Source organism: Anarhichas minor, unplaced genomic scaffold (genome assembly GCF_050575085.1).
Source record: "Anarhichas minor isolate MPS153535 unplaced genomic scaffold, ASM5057508v1 ptg000028l, whole genome shotgun sequence".
In the NCBI taxonomy this organism is placed as follows: Eukaryota; Metazoa; Chordata; class Actinopteri; order Perciformes; family Anarhichadidae; genus Anarhichas; species Anarhichas minor.
In genome coordinates, this window is record NW_027466474.1 from 14,947,435 (window position 1) to 14,974,524 (window position 27,090).

A 27,090-nucleotide genomic window follows, 5' to 3' on the forward strand; every position below is an offset into this window, starting at 1 on the left:
ATAAGACTAGTTCTCAGAACTCTGAGGAGATAATAAGCCCACTCTATACCATGATTTACGTCTTGTCTCTAGTTAAGATTAGACTGTAGTTTCCAGGGTCAGGGGCCTTGTATAGATTAGGTAGAAATAGCATAGGTCTTAGGGGTCTTAGACTCTGGTGTCAGAACACTGCTGTAATGTCAGGAGCAAGTGTCGAGCCGTTTGTGTACAACATGAGGCAGTGACATCAGTGTGGAACTTGGGATAACTTACCAGACATGATAACCAACATTGTAATCTGTTTTGGAGTAAGTTAGTTTCTATGCAAATTCTGATTGGGAATTGTCATAGGGCAACATTCCTCTAGAAACGCGGTCCTCCCGTAGTTCTGCTCCCCTTTGCACTTGTTCCGCACTAAACAGCAGCCTGGTCCATTCCCTCAGACAAGAGGGACTTTGGGCTGCTTAGCAACAGAGAATGCCAACTCAGCCTGGCAAGTCATGGCCACTCCCCCAGCACTGGGCTCAGCATGGATAAGGTAACATGTTGCTTTCTTCCTGGCTCTCTCTGTAAACTTGGGAGTGGAGCACTTGACTGAGCACAGTCCGTAGCTGGACCTTGACATGCCTGCACTGATCTGTCTGACACAGTAGCTTGTTGGAGAGATTGCTGATCCACTGCTGCAGTAGGCCTGCTGGACTGGTCATGTTACCTCAGGGAGGGGAGGAAAAAGCAGAATCTAATCCCTGCAGAGGGGGCACCCTCATTCAGGCTGTGATGTTACTGATGCACGGTTGACTCTGAACACGAGGAAGGAGGAGTTGTGGGACCGTTGGTGTCTAGTTGAAGCACACCACTGCCTGCCCAGTTGGCTGGATTTAGTGCTTTGCAAGGAAAGCAGTAATGGGATTGTCTCTGAGTGAGTAAAATTAGCTGGATGAACCTACAGTAACCGGGAGATCTGACATGAGCTGACTGTGGAGGCGTTTTCTTTTCACTGCCATCATTGAATGGAGAGGACAAGAATGGTGTTATTGAGTTAGTTTATACTAAAGTTGATCCGGTTTTTTTTAGTCAAAGGTAAGTGTCGTTAACATTATATCTGTTAAATTGTTGGCTCAGTGTCATGTAGCCTATTTTCGTTTTATTTTCCATAAACATCGTCAGTTCATGGTTTGTCTCGGGTGCAGTTGTACTTTACACACAGCAACAATGTAATGCGTAGTCACGTTTCTAACCTGCAAAATCCCTTCGGCATTGTTATATTGTGGGCGAAGATACTGCAGTAGGGTTGGAGACGCAATTCTTGCCACGGTTCAATGTGCACAGCAGTTTGCCGAGGCTGTATGTTTAATTTGATTGCACAGATTGTATGTGCAGTAAGGTGTGTTGTTTCTCTGCCTGTTAAACAAACCTATTATTCATCCAGATTTGGACTGTTGGCCATGTTGATATAAGCAGAGCTGCTTTGATGTATCTTATCAACAGTAGTGTCGAAAGTAAGGCAGATTTAAAAGTTAAGACTTGGTTCTATTGTGGCATATTTATATTTTGTTTTGTCATTCCCCTAAATTTTTAGGCTGAAGATGACTTTAAGGAATAGAGTATCACTTAGATATTCAGCGGAGGACTTTTATTTATGGTGGTGGTGTTGTCTTTACAGACTGAACATTGCTCTAAGGTCAATAACATTTTGAAGTGAAGGCCAGAATTATACTCAACAATGTGTTCTTGAGTTCTCTATTAGTGTCTCTTCGAAAGGAAAATCAAATCAATACATTTGAGTTGAAACTTGAGTTTACTGAACTGTCGACGTAAATATATCACCCGTCCTCAGGCCTGCAGCTAGCTCTAGTATTGTCAGGTCTCTAGTGACTACAGGTGTCCATGACTCTTTAACTCTTCAGTTACATCACTCTCTTTAAGTAGAGCCTTGTTTGCCCCTCTATACACAGGGAATCAACATTCAACTGCTGGATTACATTTTGATATTGCTACTAAAGAAACTTCCATCGTAGCATTATTTCTCACGGATGAGCCAAAGGCAAGCAAGCTGCCACTCTAGAATGAAAACATTAGGTTAAACTAAGTTGTATGTTCCATGTTTTCTGCATTTTGGTGTGTGCTTCCAGTATTCTTTGTCTCATTAAACTTTCATTTCCTGTTATTGGGTGATTGACACCTGGAAAGATGGACAAGGTCACATTTTTGCTATAGAAACATTAAGACAAGACAAGACATGAGTAAGATTAATTATTATTATGCTTAAGTTTACCTCAGGAGTTTTCTGCTATGCACCAGGATGTGTGGGGTCTGCATACTGGAACACTTTCAGGCCGTTAGTGACTTGATATCTCACTCCCCAGGGGTGCATTCCACAATTGTGCTTTTGCTGTACGAGTAGCTGGCAAGCTTAGCAGTCCAGTCAACTTAAATAAACACAACAGTACTCAACAAAGCAGTTAAGACTGCCATTTACTTCCCATGCCAAACCCATGCTGGCTCATTTCAGTAGAAGCCTGACTTGTAGCTGCTTGGCCAGCCTCACATTTTGTATTTTTATGAAACCATGAGAGAGGAGAGACCGCAGGTGTGTCTGGTGAAACATTTATGTAGAAAGTGTAGATGCTCAGGTGATCTGATGTTCAACAATCTCAATGCAATTGCACAGCTAGGAGTTGATTTGGACATACCTGCACTACAGTATACTCTAAGCGATCCTAATGAATTTTGCATCTTTCATTGAGCTAAGTCATAAATAATTTGAGTATACAGATACTGTTACAATGACCAATGGCTTCAAAGACTCACCAGGGCAAGCTAAAGCCTTTTTGGAGCCCTGAGCTAAATGTTACACTGGAATATCAGTTTGGAGGGGCTTCTGTTAACATTTAGTGAAATTACAAAGATGTCGGCATAGATTGTACGAAGTAACATAGTTATAAATATTGACCTTTTCCATCTCTTTACAGATGTCCATGCCTGATCAACACAATTGATGGATCACTGTGCTTCTAACCAAATGTGAGGTTATTTAAAGCTGCAGAAGAAGGCAAAATCCTGTCTGGACTCCAAAATGTCTAATGGGACATTCATCATGTCCACCGACCAAGTTGAGAGCACAGTTCTTCTGCCCCACAGAGAGGCCCTCACCCCTGAGAGTCCGTGCAGCAACTCGTCGCCTTCACCCGACTCCAACAGTAGTGTTTCAAACCTGAGTGACCGAGAAGCCAACAGCTCCCCTGACATCAACATACTGGAGTGCTGCCTCAGCGACGGCTCCTTTGTGGATAACTCCTACAACACCACCGTACCACAGGATGACGTATTCTGTGGCGTAAGAATGAACCTGAACCAAACTTTTCTTGCCACACCTGTTGACGGCAGTGTGAATTTCTGGAATGAAAACTTGAGTCTGATGAGCAACCATAAGACGAGATTAGACACAGAGGATGGAAGTAGCAGCGCAGTGACGACTCCAGACTCTGCTGGAAGGGAAAGCCAACTGAGTTCAGATGAGACTTCCCATAGAGGATCCACTGAGAATGACTGCTGCTCCCTGAGCTCTGGGGAAATGGTAATAAGGAGCAACAGTCTTTGTCAGGAGGATCAGTCACACTTGGTAGTCTCTTCCTTGGAGGAGTCGTCTATCTCTCTGACTGCAGGCCATCCAGCATTCCCTGCTGAATCTAACCTGCTGCCAATCACTCTGCCGGATGTCCTTGAAAAATCCACAGACAGAGTCACTGAAGAGAACATGGACTACCCGTGTCTTGGCATGACTTTCACTCAGGCAGAGCTTCCCACTGAGGAAAACGATATGGCAACATCCAACTCTCTTGTAGCTCTGCCAAGTGAGAATGAGGGAGGTCTTTTGATGACGTTTCTCTGTGAATCGTCTGCAGATAGTGGAAAAGCGGTTCCGTTTGCTAGTGCTGAAGCAGAGCTGTTGCCCCGTTTCCTTGGAGCATTTACACCGGAACAAGGAGAGACCTTTTTGTCCACTCTGTCAACTATACAACACACTGATAAGGATACTTATACTTCCACTCCAGTGCAACACATTGGGAACGTGATTCCCAGCCACCCCTCCTTTCCAGAGTCTCCCTGCTCTGGAAACGGTGGCAGCCCAGGACTCCACCTGGTTAAACAGCAGCAAATCTCTGTGTCTGCTAACTGTTTGGTTGCAGCCAGCAAAGTCAAGAAAATGGAAATTAAGAAGTTTCCCAGGTCAGACTTCAGCAGCATAAAATCTAAAGTTTTGACGAGAATTGTGCATCAAAGGTCAGTGTCGGGCACCGCTTCACTGCACAAACCATCACAAGTAAACGTGAACAATAAACACACTGAAGCACAAAACGGACCACCTATCAAGAGTAGCCCTGCCAAGTTTAGGAGTAGCGCTGCAGTTCTCTCTACCACCACTAAAGTGGTCAATGATGCTCAGAGACGAGTGAATACAGGGGCTGCGAATTGGGGCGTAACATTTGTACAGTCTGGGCATATTGCTGTGGATGGACTGGGGAAGAGTACAGCATCCCCACCTTGCCAACACCCAGCTGCAAATAAACATGCGTCAGCAGTCCAATGCAGTAACCCCAGCTCTGAAGCAGAGCAGGCTGCCTCAAGCCAAGTAGCAGACGCAGCAGTGCTGCATTCTGGCAACCAGACCCTTTGCTTCTCATCCTTAGAAAAAAATCCCAGCAGAAGTGGCCAAACGGATCCCAAACCAACTCCAAAAAAAGGCGTGTTCAGCAAGATTGGGGTCAGGTCAGGCTGGGCTTTAGGCCAGGACAAGCCTTCTCTGCTGAAGAAGCGGACTCGCTGCACATCGGACAGTTTATCATTGTCATCTACGCAATCTAGGGAGAAGGGAACAACTTCCATTCTTAAAGCTGACACCCACCTGGACCAAACCAAACCAGGGAACCTGAACTGCTCTTCCCTGAATATACAGGCCGTACAGACTGAGACCACAAACGTACCTGCTGAAATCTCCCCAAGAGAGGTTAAGAGGATCAGCCTGGTGGTGAGTATGGACTTGTGATGTAAACAATTAAAAAATCGGCTACAATTTGAAGTACTGTTAATATTCATGTTCTTTCAGCTTATTCTGTAAATGTTTTGGAAACGAGTGATTTGGTTGGAAAATGTTTTTGTTTTGTGAAACATTCGGGGCTAATTGCACAGAGCTGAGTGACTGAGTGAGAAATTGCTGTCCTCGCAGGCAGAGTCCAGTAAATCGACAACAGCGGGAGCCTCCTCTGATGAGAGTAGGATCAGATTTCGAGGACAGCCAGCTCCTAGACAATCAAGAGGACCACCACTTTCACATCCTCCAGCTGCCAGTCCCACACCAGCCACTCTGTTAACCAGGCGGTGGCTGGGAGCCCAATGGAGGGATGAATATAGGACCTCCAAAGCTGTAGGGACACCACAGTCCAAGCAGAAGAGCAGCCTAGGTAGGACTCATAAAAACTGGCCAAATACTGTACATGCTCTGCATTTTTTTTGTTAAGCTGAGGCTGTGATAACAGAACTTTACTGTGTGAAATTATGATATCAGCACATTACAAAATCTGGTGAATCAATGACTGATAATATGATGAAAGCAATGTACTTTCCTACACTTTGACAAGAGTGTTTAGATGAAGCATTAAGTTGTTTGGTTTTTATCATTTAGTGACTGGCTAGCTAATGTTAGCTTGCTCATTCAACCATGTTTTCGTGCTGAGGTTACATTGGGAACACAAATTGAGCAGAACAGTGGACTGGAGGTCAGCAGCAGCGCTCGGTCCAAACCCACCGCTGGTAGAGACTACAGCCTGGAGGAGAGCAGACAACCTTTTCAGAGACTGAGTCGCTGGAGTTTGTGCCGTCTGTTTTGATTTGCTACAGACTACAGATTTGCTACTTTCAGAGAAGTAGTCTCCCAGCAGGTGGGATGATGGCATTGCACCATTGCATATTACTATTTTCAAGCTACTGTAGCTGTCATATTTGTCGACACTGCATTGAGGCTTTAGTCATACCGAAGTGGGCTTGGTTTGATCTCTCCGCCCCTGTCCCACTTTGTTTTTTGCATTCTTTAAAATTGTGCAATGGGTGCACTTAGGCTCCGACCAGTTATACTTTAAAGTGTTCTCCATTCGTTTCACGAATGAGAAAGTTGACTTGTCAATGTCAGTAAATAAACATTGACAGAAGGTCACAGTCAACCCTCAGGAGTCTTGTGACCGACCTTTGACTAAGCAGAGAGCTAATGATTTCTTAACTATTTCCTCTGTTGTGTAAACGAAGAGAATTGTGAAATATGCCCGTTTAACCCTTTTTGTACTTGAAACAAGCCCAGTAGAGAAGTTGACTTAAACTGTACTTGAAGGGCCCTGTAGGATGAAGACAGCACCAGAGGTTCATGGTTTACTGTGTGGTTTATGGACTGAAGCTTGCCGCTATCATTTCAAAAATAATGAAAATGAGGGATACAAAAAAGAAACTTAAGTTTTTATTTGTGTTGCTCTCCCAGCACAGATCCTGGGCCCTATCATGGGGGCGGGGCATTGTAAACTGAAATGATTGAGGTTGTAGTAAAGCATTCTCTCCATCAGAGGGTGACGTTGAGCTGTTCCTCTAACAGACCTACTGTTGCCCTCCTGATGAGCTCAGCCATGTTCCACAGGAACACTGTTGGATACAGATGTCACCTCCGGTCTCTTGTCCAGGTCTTGGGGGGGGGGGGGGGGGGGACAGCTAACACCCTCTGCCTTATCATAGTAAGCGTCCTGGGGAAGGAGGGGCACTCTTCCTCTGATGGGAAGCCATCTGTACGAGTGGAAAAAGCAGGGGAAGGAAAGGGAGGTTTAGGGCACAATGTTTGAAGCAAGCGCCCTGAGCACAGTAACAAAGCATTAACCTTCTCATGCCGACGACAGACGCTTTACTAAGATGAATTATTTTGTTTAACAGAAGTTGTTTTTTGTTTGTTTGTATTAAATCAATCTTTGACATATTTGCTGTAGTGAGTGAGATACATGCAGGTAAGTATTTTTTTTTTTTTTTTTTTTTACAATATATATGTAACCAAATATAGGTAAGCTGCTGGGATCATTTCATTTTTTCAGAAATTGATGTTTACATTGTTTATGTGCTTTTTTTATTTCATTTTTTTAACTAGTTTTGCTTATGGACAAATGTCTCTAAATTATCCCATGAAAACGACTCATTATACTACTACCTGTTATGAGAATAATATTGGCTGCTTTATTAAGCCTGATTTGATCTGGGAGCTCTGTGGACATTTGTACTGCCTGTATTTGTATTCCTGACCAACGCGCTGGTAAGCTCCGTATGTGTTTGTCCTTAATAAAGCGGTTCATGCAGCTGACCTTAATGTTTATTTGTGCTCCATTGCATCCCAGGCAGTCAGAGAGTGCAGGCAACAGAGCCATCCCCTGGAACTGCCTCAACAGCAAGTATTAAGCCTCAGCTGCACGGATCCCGACCTCCTCGTACTCCCACTCGGCCTTCTCTTATGGGCCCTCCTCCTCCTTCTAGACTACCACGCAGGACCCCGGGGCCATCCGGGACCCTTGCTGAGGCCAGAGTTCACACTGAGCTGAGTGAAGGTGCTGGGAGTACACAAGGTAACCCTAACAAGGATTTACATAGTTTTTAGAAATACGATGTTCAGTCCCCTCAGGCTATTGCATAAAGGTATAAAAAATCAGTTTAATGCAGGTGTTTTCCTGGATCTGGCCACGGTGTTCCTTGTGCTTTTTAACACATCTGGACACGGAGGGGAGGAGCCTCTGTTCTGAATGGTGACCCACTTCAGGCATCAGGCTAGGATGTAAATCCCCCTCGGGCAAATCTGTCTCTGATTTAATGCCTCCACATCTGCCAATATACTGGAGCTTCGGCATCTTAAAAACATTGCGACATTTTTCAGATTTCTTCATTTTAAAATCAGTATGAACGAGCTGAACTCCAGTTCAATGCCAGCAAATCATTGTGTGTTGCTGCTGAGCTTTCGAGTGGTTCTGATGGCATTTGATATTCTTACTGGTGTGTAGTATTAAGAGAGAGCGGTGTTAGACTGCAGGCTCTCTCACTCCCAGCATCTTCAACAGCTTGCAAGTCTGTGATTGGCTGAGAGGACCTATGTTCCAAACTGGGGACCCCCCCTTGTGGTTGTCATGGCAACGAGGTTATATTCCACTCTAGTTCACACACACAGCCTGGAGGATGGTGAGCAGACACACACACTACAACTGATGTCGTCTGAGGTGAAGAAAAGCTTTCCATTGAAAACCAATGGCTGGCTACACAGGACTTCGAAGCTGCACTTGGACCGAATTTCCATCTGATGTTTTCAACAGCTCCTCTCTAGTAGCACAGGGCTGTGCAGCATCCAACTTCGATCTCACCCTCTTGACATGCCTGCTCATTGGATCCTATCGATTTTGTATCATCCCTTTGTTAGCTGCGTTTAACGGAAAAGAGAGAAAGCTTTGGAGAAGTAAGTGAGACTGGAAGTCGAGTCCTAATTGTAGTATCCATGGTGAAGGGTTCAATGGAAAGAGCTTCTGGATATTTTCATCAATTTAGTTCAGAGGACACAAATATTTGTTTTACATGCTCGATAGTCATTCAGTTATTAGCTACCTCTGCTATGGTAAGTTTAATCATAACAGTCAGAGTAACATTACCCATTGTTAATGTTATTCATTGTATTTGACCTAAATTACTGTATTTAAGCAAATCTTTAAAATGACAAAGAATCATTTCCTGTGGCTTGTTGCACTTACTGTTGTGCTTGTTATGGTCCGTTCACATGCTCTAAGTTGACTGTCATGTCAGTGGTGATTACAGCAGTACTACAGTTGAAAGCAAAGAGGTATTGAGATGCCCAGTGAATTTCAAATGCTTTTATAAAAACATGTGATTTCACCAGCGCTTCTCTATTTGTTCAACAGTTTCTGGAGGACCTCCACATAAACCATCTCCTTTCAGAACGCTGCTGAAAGCTCGACTCACCACAACCTCTGGGAAAAACAATGGACCATGTGAGAATCCATCTCTTTCTTTCTTTCTTGTGTGTGTGTGTGTGTGTGTGTGTGTGTGTGTGTGTGTGTGTGTGTGTGTGTGTGTGTGTGTGTGTGTGTGTGTGTGTGTGTGTGTGTGTGTGTGTGTGTGTGTGTGTGTGTGTGTGTGTGTGTGTGTGTGTGTAGATTTTTCCTTTATCTTGTTGTCCTGTCCAAGGATTTTAGTTTTATTTAAGGTTGTAGAGTTAATGTGAGTGATATCACATTGATTTTTGCATTCCAAACACTGGTAAATGCTCACACTATGATAAGGAAACGGCCCTGTTAAATCTGAATTGTGTTGAACGTGATTAAACCCTCCCAAAACACAAAATTGTATTGTTACTACCCAATGTTGTTTAATCTTGTGTGGTAATATTTGATGAGGGCTGTTTGATGTTGATTGAACAGTGTGTTTGAGCAAACCTAGTGAATTGTTTCCATCTTAAAAGCAGTCGGCGGTTGTGGTCGGTAGCCCGTTTGTGCTCCTTTATGGGTCAGATTAACTCCAGCCGCTTGTCTCACCTGGGTCTTCTGCTTGTAACAGCTCTGGCCGCCGCCTGCAGACCTGCTGCTCTCACCAGCAAAGGCTCTGCAAATTCTACAGTCAGTCCTCTGAAAAGGACCGCTTCTACAAGACGTGTTCGTCTAACTTCAAGTGGACCTGGTAAGAGTTCAACTGTATCCATTTGATTTTCTATGTGCATTATTCGTGTTTCAACTAAGTATTTAGGTGGGCTTGTTTTCAGACGATATTGGTTATTCTGCTTTCTGCAATAATGGTAAAGTATAACAACATAATAGAAATGCAGTTCAAGCCCCTGTATTGTTATTGTTTAGTTTTCTTAATAGAGACCTGATACTTTATGGTAATGTTGTATTTGTATCGACTACGAAGAACCTCGGCTGCTTTATCTTTAATTGATGTTTGAAGTCTATCGTCTATTTAGAGGAATATTAACTTTAAATAAAACTAATATGGATTACCTTTTTGTTTTTTACCTCGCTAAAAACATGCTGAGAAGTTGGAAGTGTTTCTTTTAAAGGCCTTATTATTGTCTGCAGTCATCCTCTCAGACTGCATACAGTCCCAACAACTCCAAGCAATTAAATAGGGCAACCTGTATGAATCCTGTGAGGCGAAATAAAGGGCAAAAATGTCCACAAAAACATGCACAGTAATAATTTAAGGTGACCCTATGCAAGTAAATCTATGTTTTTATCAACTCTCTCATTTAGATATTGTGGCTGACAATAATAGAATAATGAGTCAAGCTTTTAGGAAGAAAATTAACCTGAAACTATAACAGTGAGAGGGATAAAGGTAGGTCGTCCCTGTGGCTTGTATCCAGAGTTCTTCTTTCAGCTGAAACTACTACAAATAATACTAGTATTTTACATGTGAATGCTGCTCAGTGCTATGAGAAACATATGTTTACAGCGGTAATGTGTGCTCTGTTTTATTGCTCTCTGCGGCTCACATACAATGCTTGATGCATACTTTCATTCTCTTCATTTGTCCCGTCTTTTACAGTGTCGTTACAGCGCGGTTAAGCTTACAGTTTTACAGAAACTAGATGGAAAAACATGCAGCATTATAAAACATTCAATTAGTGGGCACATTCTTTTCAGTCCTAGATTGAATATGTTTCACAGTCATAGCTGAGGACACATTTTCACAGAGGGCTGTGCCATTCAAAGCCATTTTCAGCTCAGCTCATCACACAAACGCACGTCTGTTATCTCCTGCCATCCCACTGCTGGGGAAGGAAAGTGTAAACGAGAGGAAGAGTGAGGGGAATGGGCTTGAATTCCTATTGGCTGCTTATATGCCGTTAGCTCCTCCCACCCCCTCTGCTCTCTTCCTAGCATCCTGGCTCTGCTACAGCACCGCCATCATTAAGCTTGGAGATGCTGCGTTGCTCTGCTGTGGGAGATTCATGTATTTGGTGAATAAGCTGAAGCCTGGCTTTACCAAGAGGATTAAGGGATTTTTATTTTTTTCCCTGCCCCAATCGCTTCCATTAGGTTGTGCCACAAACCACTGGCCAGCCTTGAACCTTCTCTGTATTTTCCAGCCGTCACAGCTTGGAATTAGATTTTGAGTTGGGAGATCTGCCATGCTGAACTGGGTGCTTTTTGCTTATTTCAGGGCTGTTTCAGTGGTGTAACTCTTACTACTCTTTTTGTTGATTTTTATTTATATTTTTGGCTGTCTGGTGTGCTTTTACCTGAGGCATGATACACTGAGGCACATGCATGTGGTTCATAGCCAGCATCGAGCGTCTGCATTTGGAAACTGTTTTTTTTTTTTTTTTAAAGTAATTGTTGGCTAAGCGTCTCGCTTTGTTTTGGAGAGATGTTATGGTCTCCAAAGCTCTCCCTGTCGAACATCCACGTGCGTCTGACAGCCAAGGGTTTACTCCGAAACATTCAGCTGCTGTCAGGATGCAGGAAGAACACTGTGGTTTTCCAAGCAGGTCTGTCAGTTACTTCATTATTGAATATTTCTGCCAACATTGTTGTGGTGTTTGCGCCTCTTTGCTCTGATATTAAGCCATTCCTACCAGTGTTTGCTTCTCACACGTAGACCTATGGGCAGCTAGCTGTTGCTGAAATCTATTTTTAAGATGATCTGTTTACTAATTTGCAAAGTAAGAGGGTCATCTTTCATTTAGCCACATTGGTCACCAAATCATGCAACCCTGAGCATAACTGGTGTATGATATGAATCTTTAAATCGGCAATAATTGTGTTTTATAATATTATTTCAGTCGTATTGTATTTTCAGAATGACTTCTATTATTTTTGAGGCCACCTTATTATAAGACTGTGTCAAAATGCACTTTGTCTTGCTCTCCTGCTCACTGGGACATAGTACTCCTGTTTCACCCTGAGGTATAGTAAAGTTATTTTGGTTCTTGGTCTCTAGGTTGAACCTTGTTGAACAGGACTCTGGGAAAACAGCAGCTTCCTGTGGTTCCCACATTATTTAAAGCATTCTTCTCCTGTTTTTAAAAGGTTATGACCAAATATGGTAATTTAGTTTTACTCACTGCGATTATAGTAACTGTATACATTATTAAACAATGGAAATAATTATTTGTTTACTCCAACAAAGTCATTGTTTTAGTATTTACAAGGTGTCCCATGAATCATGTCAGTTAAAACACATTCATTCATTTAAGACAAGTGTCCAGTGAATGTTCCACTGACCATTATTGTATTGTGTCAACCGAGCACTATAACAAGTGCCCGATTGTCAGCGGTCACCCATCATGCTTTGTGCTATGGTGTGCTATCTCTTTACAGCAGCAGAGCGCTACGCAGTGGAGTCACTAAATCACTCGCTATTTGATGTAAAGCGTACATGTTGAAATGGTACAAAACGAGGACATGTGTCATCGGCTGTGTTCAGACACTTTGATAAAAATAGCTGCAGGTCCTCTGTTGCCATGGAACAGCAGTCAAAGGGAGAGATGGCCTGTGTGCTTATGTAAGGTCAAATTCAAATGAGAGCGCAGATTTGTGTGGTAACGGAAAACAAAAGCCTCATTACAGTTAAAAACACTGTTGGATGATACTAACTCCTAGAATATACGTTTGCTCATGTGTGAATATATTCTGTTTTGTGACTACATATGAGAATTGCATCAGGCAGCCCAAAGAGGAAATGTATTTCTAAAAATAAAAGGAGTGAAAGCTAAAACTACATTTTGCTTCACAGTGGAAAAAAAAAAAAAGAATCCCATATATGAAAATCAAAACTATTACATTAACTACTTCTTGTACACAACATGTTGGTTTACATGATCACATAGACGCATCTAATATTTCCACAATATGATGCGATACTGCCACTCTGCAGTAGCTCATCAGCCTGAGTACGTCGCTGAGGTTGGCTTCATTCTGCCGGCCTGTTTGTGTTGCATGTTGGCTGTGATGGTGCTTGAGATGGCTCCACCTTCCTGCTCTTTGCACAGCCAGCAGAGGGCCCCCTCCTTTAAGGAAACCCTTGTAGAGAACGGCAACATCATCACAATGATTGAAAGCTGAGCAGCACAGTTGAACTGTTTGTGTGGCTATGTATCAGAAAAAGGTTTTCGCTTTTGACATTTCTCATGCTGCACTAATGCTCATGATACAAAAATAGGTAGAAAAAACAGTTTCAAAATAATTGGGCGAATGCAGCCAGGACACTGAAATGGAAATCTGTTTTTCTGCTCGATTTCAGTCTGATAATCTCACACGCTCTAGAACATACATGTAAAACTGTTCACAAAGTTAAAGCATTAGAGGCCAAAACATTGTGAAATTCATTTAAAATGGTACAGTAATGCATGTCTTGTTGTGTTTGTCTTGAAGGCTGCGCCTGTCTGTTATGCTGAGCAGTTGACTTTAGCTCTGAGACACAGAGGCCACTGAGAAACTCGTTTTTTTTTTTAGGCGAACAGCACACCCGGATGCGGTGCTGTGTAAACTCAAGCCTCTGGCATGAATGTGGAATAGAATTATTCAGAGGAAATGGATCTGGCTTTTTATTATCATGCTCTCATATAGGTTTTCGTTTTGCTCCGTGTTGAGCCAGCCTGGGGTGTTATGTTGACCCAATCAGGCCAGGGCTCGCCGCTCTGCAGCTCCTGGATCAGCTGTCTACAGTAGGCAGGGAGGACATTTCCTCTGGTTAGATTAAAAACCTTCTCCTCACTGCCAATAGATACTCTGGGGTTTTATTTTGAAAGGCATATCGCTAAATGCAGCATTACTTTGCTCTGAAAGATGTCTACATCCCACAGTTACATGCTGGTGTTATTCTGGGATGTTATGATGCATCCAAATTTAGCTCTAATATGCTCCAGGTCTTGTATAAAGGGCATGACTGTAAACACTGAAGCTGGGGTTGTGCCTACACCGTATTAGGGGAGCACACTTGAGTGGACTCACTTACAGTTCCTTTTTATAGTAACTTTATCACTGGTTTTACTTTGACTAATTCACTTGTAAAGTCTATTTGTTTTTATATATATCAATATTTTTTTTTTTTTTTGCATAATAACCTTGATTGGCTCCGACAGCAGTTCTCTAAACCAGCTGATTGAGTATCCCCACAGGCGGTAAAATAGATTCCACTCACTGGTTTTCCCCATATGGCTCAGGCTACTCTCACTGCTGTGTTACATAACACTCACTCCAGTCTCCTCTTAAACAAAACTGCTTTCAAAGAAACACACAGGTGTGCTTTTCCTCCCTCAGTGGTAGTGAGTTTGTCAGTTTCGTGTCCCTCTGTTCTGGTGTCTCAGTGTTGTAGAGGAGTAAACAAAGTGTTCTTCATTAGTAGGATTGATGGTAGCTATTTTACGGGGGTGATGTATTTATAAAGCTGATGTAAATCAAAGCTGCAGTAGCACGGCCTCGCTAAAATAAATTGTCCTTGATGACCAGTGTCTGCAGAGCACCACATTGAATTAGGATATGGAAAACTAATTGCATTCAGGAGATCCATTTTTACGTCGGGTCTGTCTGAGGAGCAGCAGCACTGGGACTCATCAGACCGGCTGGTTGGAAAGAACAGTTCCGTCCTGCAGAGAGATCCAGGGCTTTGATGCTGGAGCTTGCTGCATCTGTGACCCTGACAGTGGGAGTGTATAGGGTGGGTGGTGGTGCTGTCGGACCAGCTGTAACGGTTATTGGGGGGGGGGTATGATGATGATCAACGTTGTCACAACACTCAACACGTTTTCTTTCACAGTGGCCAACGGCAAGCCCAAGGCCAGCTCCCGCCAGCATCACCCTCAGCAGCAAGCGTCCCAACCAAACCAGCGTAGTGGAGCTCCGGATGTGGTGCCAGCGAGTGTCGCCGAGGGAGGGAGGAAGGACCAGAGCGCCCAGCAGCTCAGAGCGCTCCTGGCAGCCAGTGACAGCAGATTTCAGGCTGTCGCCATTGTCTTGCAGCAAACTTTGGCTGAGGTATGAACACTTTAGTTATGACTGGAAGTACATTATTTTATATTTTTACAGAAAAAAATAATCAAGTGTACAATTACTGCAGCTTTCAGCCTCGCCTACCTTTTTATTCACAGAAAAATGGAAAGGTCTTTTTAAATATCAAAGACCTGTTGGATGTTAATAATATGTATTTGCTGTCAGTAGTCATGACACAGATCACTGGCCTAGTTCAGTTTGTGATTGATTCCAGCGGTATTATAAATCCAATACCAACAGTGTGGCTCACATTACCATGTTGGGTTGTGCCTAGTATACGCTCACCGGCCACTTTATTAGGTACACCTTGCTAGTGCCGGGTTGGACCCTTTTGCCTTCAGAACAGCCAACAAGGTGTTGGAAACATTCCTCACAGATTTTGATCCATATCGACGCGATGCATCCACCAGCAGCCTGACCCGTTGATACAAGGCAGGATGGATCCATGCTTTCATGTTGTTTACACCACATTCTGACCCTACCATCTGAATGTCACAGCTGAAATCGAGACTCATCAGACCAGGCAATGTTTTTTCAATCTTCTATTGTCACATGTTGGTGAGCCTGTGCGAATTGTAGCCTCAGTTTCCTGTTGTTTGCTGACCGGAGTGGCCCCCGGTGTGGTCTTCTGCTGCTGGAGCCCGTCTGCTTCAAGGTTCCACGTGTTGTGCGTTCAGAGATGGTGTTCTGCGTACCTTGGTTGTAAATAGTGGTTATTTGAGTTACTGTTTCTATCATCTCCAACCACTCTGCCCATTTTCCTCTGACATCAACGAGGCATTTTCGTCCACACGACTGCCGCTCACTGGATATCTTCTCTTTTTCGGACCATTCTCTGTGAACCCTAGAGATGGTTGTGCGTGAAAATCCCAGTAGATCAGCAGTTTGTGAAATACTCAGACCAGCCCGTCTGACACCAACAACCATGCCACGTTCAAAGTCACTTAAATCCCCTTTCTTCCCCATTCTGATGCTCGGTTCGTACTTCAGCAAGTCCTCTTCACCACGTCTAGATGCTTAAATGCATTGAGTTGCTGCCATGTGATTGGCTGATCAGCTATTTGTGTTAACAAGCAATTGAACAGGTGTGCCTAATAAAGTGGCCGGTGAGTGTATATCAGGCATGAAGATTCACAATATCTGTCCAAAGCAGAAATCTATCATATCTTACCTGCATTATGCGTTCCATTTTACATCATTTTATGGAAAGCTGAGATCTTCTTTATGCCAGATACCTTTAAGATATCGCCTCTTGATTTCTAAATTTACAGTTTGTGGTTTAGTACACACAGTCTGAATATATCTTTATGACATAACTACTATATCACATAACTGTGTGTTGATGGAAGGCAAACCAAATGCCATTTCTATTTACAGCAAAGCATGGGGGGGGGGGTGATTGTAAGGGTATGAGGGGCTGCTCACACACAGACCTACTTGGAAGCTGTCCAACACAAAACAGCCCTTTTTCCCCTGAACAACTGAGGCCATCCTTGATCAAAGAGAACATCCGCTCCATTTCAGAATGAATCTTTATTGCAGCAGGAGATTTTAACAGAAGAGCTGAACTCATTCTGGCTTCTGTCTAAGAGCTCGCCCGCCTTTCAGTTCAGTTGTACACTTCATGGATTCATAGGTCATTCAGGTAGACGAGCATGACACAGAAAATTTAAACTTCCATATTTTAAAAAGGCTCTGTTTGTTTTGGATCTGTTTTAATAGTGGTGCCATGTGATTGGCTTCCAGGAACTCTGTGCCCCAAGAGATTAATCTACACACAGTTCAGTGCAAACAGACTTATCCTATCAGCTACCCACCCAACCACAACCATCTACTGCCTCATTTAGGTGTTGTCGTAGCAAAATTATGATTCGGTGCTTGGACTGTGTAAAGTAAATTTAGTCACTTTACAGTCTAATATGAGTGAATTATGAAATGATTGTGTAAACCTAGAGGATAAAATCAGACCCTCTGTCACCCTGTTTGATAAAATGTCACAAGCTATTTCAGTCCCTCTGGTTAACTCTAGACGTGTTCACGTGTGTTGATTGAGTGAAGAAGTGAGAAACAACAAAACACTTTTACATATGCATAACAAATACTGAATCTTGTGGTTCAGTGCTGTTACAACTAAAAACAGAGATGGGTAGCCTGACGACCAAAGGGGGTTCATGATGTATGTGATATATTTGATTTTCTTCCTCCACTCTTCATTATCCCCTGGCTAACAGTGCTGTTGCATTGACTATTGTCAAACATCAGAACACCAAGGTAGTTGTAGAAACCCTATTTTATCATATATAAAATGATATATTTTTTTCCCTTTGTTACTTTGTGTTGGGTTTTATGTCCTTGACAGTTGAGGCCTGATTGAGTGGCACAAAGAGAAGACGTCAGGTCTGCCAGGATTTTGCAATCCATCATTATTTTGCAATCCACTGGACCTCATCTGACATTGTTGCTCCCCCTCTGACACATCAGCACAGGGAGTTGAGGCCAAATCTATGAATCGCACATGTATGGATGACCCTATCTCTAACCCTACTGTGGCTCCAGTTTAGCGGAGTGCTCCGTCACACACGCACATCAGCAGTGTTTGTGTGTGGGGGATCGTAAAAATCTGTTTGCAAGCAATGTGCTACTTACTGTATGTATTAACACGAGCCAGGGTCTCTGGAGGAAAGGGAAAAAAGCCGAGTATCTTAGCTGCTAACATGAAACATGTGGCCTAGAAACAAGGGGATGTTTGTTGACCAGAATTTAACAAATGTGTTCAAGTGGTTGTGCACTTGAGCTCTCTGCAGCAGAGTTATTTCAGAAAAATAAACCACTGCTTCTCTCAATCGTAATACAGAAAGTCACTCATGCACTTATTTCCTTTGGCCTAGAAGATTAACTAACTTTACTCCGGCCTTACTCCAGAGTCTGACACCAGACAGATCCCTTGTGGCAGCGCTCTGGATAGTTGCAGTTGTGACATGTGAGTTCATATCAGTCCAATTTTAGCCTCAGTGAGCTTCAGCGATTACTGTTGGTTTTTTTAATTGCTCCTGCAAAAAAAGTGAAAAAGTCCAGGTATTCTGTGAATGCAGTCAAGTGTCTAAAGTTCTTTTGACATTTGCTCCTCAGATGTTTTAGAATCATTCCGAACCATGAGCATCAGCATGTTTGCTTGTTGTAACTTGAGTGCTCGTTCCATTCATTACAAAGTCAGTAGTAACTCATTTTTTGAGAGTAGTGCAGAGTATTGACTGATGGATATATATGGAGTTATCAAAAAACAAAAGCTGGAGAAAAAAAAACGTGTTCAGGTAATGTGACAGCTGGTGTTTTACGGCACAGTGTGTTTGACTCATATCTATGTCTGGTTAGCAGGGTTGTGCAACTGATTACATCAACAATTACTAAAAACACAATGTTTGTTCCTCTCACTGACTAACACACACTCCTCCACTGAAACCAGTGATTCCAGTGGACACGTTCTATCTCTCACACACACACACACACAACTTGCATTTAATATGAAAACATCAATTCAGTACACAAGAATATCAGATTTGTGTGTTAATGGGTGAGTCTGTGTGGATGGAGTGTGCAATGGAATTTGGTGGCAATTCATCAGACCAAGAATAGGAGGCATGGTCTCACCAGCATGGTGTGAGAATGTCCCAGCTGTTGACTTGATATGGTTATGGGCACTAAGCGAGGGCTGAACACTGGTTCTTATCATCTGTTTGGATGAAGTGTGTGAGCACCGGGTCTGGTTTGACACAACTTCACTCAGAGAGCAAATGCTGTGTCTGCGTTTCAGCGTAGGAATGCGAGCGCATTTCCCCCCCCCCCCCCCCCCCAAAACAAACCAGATGAATGATTGATGGTCTTCAATTCACTTGCTTTCTAATGTTCACAATATTTCTTGTAACTTGTAACTTGATCTGAAGCAATTAGTCATTGATCTTAGTCGGCCATCAAGTGTTATTCTACACCTGACATGGTATCATGCGGATATACACTGGGGATGTCTACTCTTTGTACCCATAGATTAGCTTTACTGTGTCGGTAAAATGGTTTCTAATGCCGCCGTCTGAGTGATTACTGAGGTCAACAAGTGACATCATTTTCTTTAATGCTATACATTGACTGTAAAGACTTGTGCTCACACAGAAGCTGGGAATGTGATCCGTCTCAGCATGTTATCATCTTGTATAGATCGTACCCATGAAGCCTTGCAGCAGAGCGTACGGTAGTGATGCAGAGGGGTGAGGGGATGATTTAATGTAGGTTTGGATGAGGGGTGGGGGATGGTGGTAATGAAGCCTCCATGTATCCCCTGGGAAGGTCACTGCTCAGCACTAGTCCTGCTCCATCAGCCTGATGTCAGGCAGCTCTGTGCAATTTATCTGTTTGCTCGTCTCCGGCTGCCTTTAGTGCTGTCTTAAAGTGACCTCGCCTCACTGATGAGGAGGCTGTTCTTGTGCACACTGAAGCCGGCCCCTTTTGGGTTTTCTTTAGGTGTAATACGGTAATGCACTCTGCAGTCACTCTCCTCAGCCAGCAGAGCGGCTTTTTCAGTCCTGCCTCCGATGTAGTCAGAGCAGTCTGAGAGGAGGTGTGTGTGGAGAGGTGGTGCGTCCACCTGGACCACTGTTTGTGCTGGAGTACTGGGTCTCCATAGCTGGAGGGGGAGTCTCCAGCTAGTAAGCCTCGGGCTGAGGCTGGGTCATGGGCTGTATTGGCAGCAGAGCGTGCCTTAGTGCTCCCAGCGCTGCAGAGAGGGTAACCGGCTTCTACATTGTTCTACTCTGCAGTGAGGAATAGATGCAGTTCTGGGATAGAGCTAGACAGGCTGGACTATATTTGCTTTTGTCTTACCAGGCTATTATGTGTCTGGTTCATACTTGAATTATGCAGGCTGTGTGGTGTACTGTTTAGTGTGTCAGGGTGTTTATGTGAACCGACATAGTCAGAGAACGGTATCACATGAGAGGTAAACAGTTTTTGGATGCGTCGGTTTGAATTGTGGAGGAGCACTGCAGCTACAGCCTCGTCTTTACTGCACAGCTGAGTCAGACAGGGAGAAGTAAAAGAGTTGGGCTGACAGAAAGCATGTGCTAAGACTGAGAACACGAGATGAATGTCTATTTTTCCTTGATCTCCCTCCCTTGTTGCCGTGGTAATGTTGATGTATTTGCATTTGGCAGTCGAACCCAATATCTTGGAAGGACAAACTGAACTCATTAGATGGTTATGTGTCAAGGGTGTTGCCCTGGCAGAGCCTTCCTTCTAATACTGAATAACTTAAGTCGTATATATTCAACTTCAAACTGATGGCATTGTTCATGTGATGATTTAAGCTGAAAACATTGCGCTGACATCTTCATGAGCATGTGCGTGACTGTTTACATGCGTTTTCTCTCTGCAGCGTGATGAAGCAACAAGGCAGTGCGGGGATCTGTCCCAGGAGCTGGTCGGCCTTCGAGGAGAGCTGGGTAAGTTAGGTCACCTTGGTCACACACCAGCTGTGTTTAAAGTTGTTATCACCAAAGCACACACTGCTGCTACAGGCTCTGCTCTGCACCTTTCTGATGCGTTGTTGTCCTTCTTTGATTGTTCACTTTAGACGATAAGGAAACATTTAAGGTCATGTTTGTATCAATAATGGGAACAATAACGTTTTCCTATTGTTTCCTATCTGGTTGTTTACTTATTTTGTTGCTATGATCAAAAGCAGTTATTGATCTTATTTATTGGTGCTTTAAATTCAATGTGTATGTGAGGCATTATTCTACATTGATAGTTAGTCTCCCACTGCATTGCACGCTCCACACATAAATGAAACATTACCATCTCTGTATGCAGGGGAGGTCTTACTCTGGCTTGCTTTTGCCCACCAAATAGATACCCCCCCTGGTTCTTCCTCCACTCGTTGACTGCTTTGTCCTCGGCTGAAACACACATGCCTATTTGTCAAGGCATGTGTGTTTAAAGTGTTGCTGAGTAGACTGGTCAGCCCGTTCCCTAGGGAGTGTCAGGCTGACCTCTGACCCCACGCGGGAGGGGCTCCCAGTGGTGGAATGCCACGCCACCAGAGGCCTTGTGAGTGCTTCGGGACAATGACCCGTGCTTTCTGTCCAACCTATGTGCTGTTACACAGAGTAGACCTGTATGTACAGACGCATGCGCGCTCCCAGTACACGCTCACTCACCAGCTTTCATCTCTTACTCGAGGCAGCAGCAGTGTTGGGGCTCCTCCCCTCCCTCACAGCCTCGGGACTTCCACATGACTGCTCTTATATGCTGAGCGCTGTTATATCTGTGCTTTACCACGTTCTTCACGTCCGTAAATTCCTCTTTAGACTGTCGCTGCCTGCTTCCACAGTGATCTCACTCCTCATACAGCAATAAACTACAGTCTTGGGGCCCCAGCCCAAATTGTGATACAACCACACCCCTTTTTATCATCCATCACACGTAAAATTAAAATCTAAGAGTGATCTGAATTATCGGAGACACTTCCAAACACCCATCACCCTGCTGAGTGTTTGCCAGAATGCGGCTAACTTTAGATCAGCTGGGCCCTCCTCCCCAGTATGAGCCATGAGGTGTTTTTGTGAGGTGGGTTTAGACAACGGCTCATATGACCAGATCTCTATTACACGTGGTTGTGGAGTGCTGGGCTCCGTTTGATGAGCTGTACATGCCAAAGCCTGATAGATGGTCCCTATGTTATCTTGGCCTCTGTTCCTGGATCTGCTGCTGTTATTCCACTCTTGCTAAGGTGAATCTTCATGCTCCTGCAGTGCCAAGTTTATACTGCAGCTCAGTTTTAACTGTGCAAAAACAGACTCTGGGACTTTCTTTGCATCCAGATTTATCAGCATCAGGAATACACATCATTTGGGACTATTCGTCTGTGACAAAGTTGTTCAACATGACTAAAATTGCAACCCTCAACACAGATGTGTGAACCAGTAAAGACGTTAAATACAGCATGTGGCCCTCATGGCTAACAGGGGAGTCTTCGTACCTGCAAAAGATGTTGAAAAGCGCCTGTCATGACCATGGTAGCATTATACTGTGGCCGCCAAATCTGTGTTTTAGAACGGGATGTAAATTGTAAGATGTAGTATCGCAGCAGAGCAACATCTGGGTTGAGTTTTAAGTTCTGAGTAGTTGTGGTTTATTGATACCAACCGTTTGAAAGGGAATCACCTGCTTAACATGTCAGCAGACGTTCTTGTGCCTTCTTACTGCACACCATCAGTGTGAGTTCACTAGTGACTTGACGTTCACATCGGCTTGCTGGTCTAAACAGTGTTTGTGCGCAAGCACTTAAACTGGAGACAGGTTATGGAGTCGGTCACTGTCACCCACTCCAGAGCAGATATAAACACTTGGCAATGGAAACAGTTGGGCAATAGTGAGACTGGTTTACTGAGCAAAAGCCACCAATTGCACAAACTTCAAAATGGCAAATTACCAGCTGCGGAGGGAACAGGCCTGATTTAAGAAATCTGTTATGATTTCTGGATATTGTGAAAGAATTAGGAGACAAGTTGTTAGCATATCTTTATCTGCCTATAAATAACTGCAGTGTAGTTGGCATATGCACTCAAGTGCAAGAGGAACCTCCCCCTGAAAGTCAGTTTTTCCAGTCCTTTTTGGAGCCCATTCAGTGTCGCACATTTACACCCACGGAGACTTTTGCTGAACAGAGTTTCTTCCAGTGGACGTATAGTATTTCTTACACAATCAGTTACTCATACCAATGTTCCTCTGCCCTATTTAATGAATATTACAGTCTACACAGCTGCATACAATCACTGGACACCATGCACATGTCCTGTCACCTTTTTACTAGCGTTCTGTTGTATTTCCAGTTTGCTCCGTCCACTCATCTGAACTCCTGGAGAAGGAGAAGGATGAGCTGCATGTCGCTCTGCAGGATGCTCTGCACAAACTGCAGGAGCAGCACCAGAACGACCTGGTGGAGCTGGAGCAGAGACTCCAGGCCTTCTATCAGGCTGAGTGGGACAAGGTCCACCTCACCTACCAGGACGAGACTGACAAGTGCAAGACTCTCATGCAACAGCAGGTTTGTCCCGACTCCCCTTTGAAATAATCAGAATCCGCTTTATTGGCCATGTATTACTGCTACATACACGTATAGATACATGTACAAAAGTATATATGAACATAAAACACAAAAACAACCGCAGTGATTAGCAATGCCTTATGATCGGTGATGCTGCGGTTTCATAATGAAGTCCACCCTGTGTTCTTCTTGAAGATGGAAGAGCTTAAAGCCAATCATGAAGCCATGAAGCTGGAGCTAGAGAGCAGCCACGCAGAACAGCTGCTGTCTGTTACACAGCAGTATGACACGTCACTGGAAGGTGAGTGAGCAGTGTTTCACCAAATTAATGAAACTATTCTATAAAGTTGCATTTTATGATTTTTATTTGAAACTGAAGCTTTGAGTGTATTTTAACTTTGAATATTCTTCCTCAGTTAGCAAATGCGTGCATGGATTTTTGTATTGCATCATAACATTAAATTGTGATCAGACTTGAGCTTTGTTGTGCGGTTAAAGTTATCTGAAATGATTCTTGCGTCCTCTTCAGAGCTCAGCAAAGTCCACAACCAGGAGCTGCAGTCCTCGGAAAGAACCCTGAAAGAGACGGGAGCCGCTCTGTCTGTAAGCTTGACTTTTGTTTTTCCTTTCATCGAAGAGACTCGCACAAAACGATTGCACGTCACCTCACGAGGATAACTTGTGAATTGATGTGTGGAAGCTTTACTCGGTGAGTCTGTTGTGCTGCGTACATCCACAGGAACGGATCCAAGAGCTGACTGTGGAGAACAATGCCCTGATTGAGAAGCTGACTGCGGTGGAGAACCGGAGGAAACAGCTGGCCGAGAAGAGTCAGGTACTCTTATCTGTGTGTTTTTTATAGCACAGCTGCACTTGAGAAACATCTCATGACTCCAGTGTTGTTTGCCTTTTTAAGCTTAAAAGGTGACAGAAGCCAATGATTACAAGAGAGGAACGATAAACATTACATGTTATCTTAAAGGAACGGTTGTCTATGAGGTCAGTTCACCATTCTTTATGAACTGGTTTGAGTGGGTCTCTCCCCAGAGTGCTGTTGTCAGTGTTAAGTAGCTTCCACATGTACTCGGCGTTCTGCCCTGGCCCAGTAGAGTCTTTAAGGGAACTACCTCACATCACCCTGCCACTCCACATCTGCTATTAATAGATAATAAGGCTCAAAATGTATTAACCACCTGTTAAAAAGGACCAGGAGTCGTTTAAACACAACCTTCATGCAGAGCACACTATGTTTGCCATTTTTCTGTCATTGTGTATGACACCTCAACATCCAGAGCTTCATCGTCCCTGTGAGCCCAGAGCAGATTTTTTTTTTAAGATTACTTCTAGTGATGCGTGGCGCCCTCTGTTGTGTGGTTCTGGATTTATGGCCACATGACATTTTACGAGGCTGGCTGAACTCTTTTTTTGAAGTCTTTGACGGTCTCTGAGCATCTTGCCGCTACTCATTTGTCCCCTCAGAAGGACTCCCACACCCTGTATCTGGAGCAGGAGCTAGAGAGCCTCAAAGTGGTGCTGGATATCAAAAACAAACAGCTCCACCAGCAGGAGAAGAAGATGATGGCGATAGACACACTGGTGAGACCTGAAGCGGACGATCGTGATTGCTGGGCATCAAGACAAGCAACACTATGATGAGTGATTCATGTGTTGTTGTTTTTAATCTTTCCAGACAGAGAAACATGTGAAGTTGGATGAGAGCCTGAAGAAGGTCCAGCAGGAGAATGAGGACCTCAAAGCCCGTATGGAAAAACATTATGCACTGTCAAGGTAAGAGTTCACCGTATCAACTCCTATTTTACAGTGATGGAAACCAGACGGCTTCTCTGTGCCATGCATAGTATCATTATTATACCTTCATTATTTAACACAAACTATTAATCAATGAGCCACACAATTGAACTGGTTCCCTCGGTGAATATGGGCACTGTAGTTCATTCTGACTTAATTCCACATACGCTGTCTGTGACGGAAAATTGTCCCCAACAAATGCTCCAGTTTGCTTGATGTCTGCGGTGCATCTTCAGTAGGAACCAATGGGTTCAGGGCTGAGAGCATCAAGTCAGAAAGTACTGGGAGATGTATTAATGTATGTTTATGACTCTTATCATAGTATTTGTTGACAATAACTAAGTGAATATGTCTCATAACTGCTATATACTAGTACTTTTTGGCTTCAGTTCACTGGTTGAATATCTCCAAGTCTGTACACATTTGTTCTTCAGAGCGTGTCTAACTTGTCTGTTGTGTCGATGCGTCACAGACAGCTGTCGACGGAGCAGGCAGTGCTGCAGGAGTCCCTTCAGAAGGAGTCCAAGGTGAACAAGCGTCTGTCGATGGAGAACGAGGAGCTGATGTGGAAGCTCCACAACGGAGACCCGAGTAGCCCCCGCAAGGTGTCCCCCACCTCCACCTCCCCATCCCGGTCCTTCAGCCTCCAATCACCTCGCAGCTCGGCCGTGTGCTCCAGCTCGCCCGTCTCGCCCAGATAATGACGGTCCCCTGCTTCCAGGAAGCACACCCCGTCTTTGGAGTTTCCCACCTGGAATTAAGAGCCATGTTTGTTTCCTGTTCGCTGAGCAACACAACAGCCTGACTGTGGCTCCTTAAGGATTGGATGAACTCTGACACTTTCTGTACAAACACTGCAGAGTACAAAATAGTTGCACAGATGCACTTAATAGGCAAGGTCGCCTTGTTGTTTTGCCTTTCACGTCTGGTACTATGGAGGAAATCTCAGGACTTCTATGTAATGATACACTATTTTTATTTGTTGACAGAGACTTGTCTGCCCTGAAGCTCATCGTACACACACACACACACACAGTACATGCAGTAAGAGATGCACAAATGCTTGCATGTCAACACGTGCAGATACAGCCCTTGTTCTTTCTGTCTCTGGAGATCACAGCGATGGCGTTCAGACGACATTGTCCCTCCTCGGGGCACATTTTATTTAAAATGTGCATGAAATGGCTCCTGTTGGATTCCTGCACCATTTCTCACATCTAACTGCGCAAGCGTGACAGTCAAATTGTCACGTCACTAACATCCCGCTGCTAGTCGGTACACCAGGGCTGTGCAAGTCTCCATGTTCAGAGGTTCTTTGGGTTTCTTTTTTTAAAGGTTAATGTTTTTTTTACACCTAGTTTGTCAGTTCAAGCATCATCTGTTGCTTCAAAACATGTTTTGTTTTCCACATGTGTTTGTTTGACCAAGGGACCAATCCGAGTCTTTGTGCATGTGTTTGTCTCGGTGATCACCCCGTATTGAACCCTCCTAGTAGACCTTCAAAGATGGGGTCTTTGTTTGTACTCTTCAATTTCTCAGTGTTTTGTGTGGACTTGATATTATTGGTTTATCGAACCTTTTTGAAATATGCAAACAATAAAGTCTTGTATTAAACCTGTTGTGTCAAAGTCGAGCTGTATAACTGATCTATATATTTGCAGCACATGAGATTTAGTGTTGTATATTAGGGGTGGGGGAAAAAATGGATACAGCATAGTATCGCGATATTTTGCGTGGCGATATTGTATCGATACACGGACGCCAAGTATCGATCTTTTATTATATAAACTATTTATAAAAAATAAAAAAAATTACTAGAAAAATCAAATCAATTGCTTTTTCAGTCCACTAGATGGTGCTGAGTTGTTTTCTGGTGAGGTCAGCGTGATTGGTAGGAAGTTGGTCAAAACAAAGATGGAGACATCTGGCCTCACAACGGGGTTAAATCTGCCAACAGTAGCCAGGCTCATGGGGAGAGTGCAGCGCATAACTGTCTCTCTGCCCTCGACGTCCACGCATCGCAAGTTATACTGAGTTATATAACTCTTATATCCTACTTATATAAGTTATAGTTCATATACTGAGTCCACACGTTTGCATTCAGTTAAGTTGGACTATGTAGTAATACAAACAGTTCAGTTT

The 27,090-nt window shown here is 43.7% G+C and overlaps 1 protein-coding gene across 1 annotated transcript; it reads left to right on the forward strand.

The window, feature by feature from the left end:
* The first annotated feature begins 13,254 nt into the window (after positions 1-13,254).
* Positions 13,255-25,748, forward strand: mtus1a (microtubule associated tumor suppressor 1a). Its single transcript, XM_076104036.1, has 9 exons — positions 13,255-15,029; positions 20,467-20,533; positions 22,925-23,139; positions 23,335-23,440; positions 23,669-23,742; positions 23,879-23,974; positions 24,622-24,735; positions 24,830-24,927; positions 25,421-25,748. Exons 1-9 carry the CDS (start codon positions 14,763-14,765, stop codon positions 25,647-25,649), a joined length of 1,266 nt encoding a protein of 421 aa, XP_075960151.1. The 5' UTR covers positions 13,255-14,762; the 3' UTR covers positions 25,650-25,748.
* The last annotated feature ends 1,342 nt before the right edge of the window (positions 25,749-27,090 follow it).

What these genes read in the sequence shown, in the direction of transcription:
- mtus1a (XM_076104036.1), top strand. Translation starts at nt 14,763, where the DNA reads ATGATGATGATCAACGTTGTCACAACACTCAACACGTTTTCTTTCACA. An exon ending in CGGCCTTCGAGGAGAGCTGG is followed by an intron (nt 20,534 to 22,924) that starts GTAAGTTAGGTC and finishes TTGTATTTCCAG; the next exon opens with TTTGCTCCGTCCACTCATCT. An exon ending in AGACTCTCATGCAACAGCAG is followed by an intron (nt 23,140 to 23,334) that starts GTTTGTCCCGAC and finishes TTCTTCTTGAAG; the next exon opens with ATGGAAGAGCTTAAAGCCAA.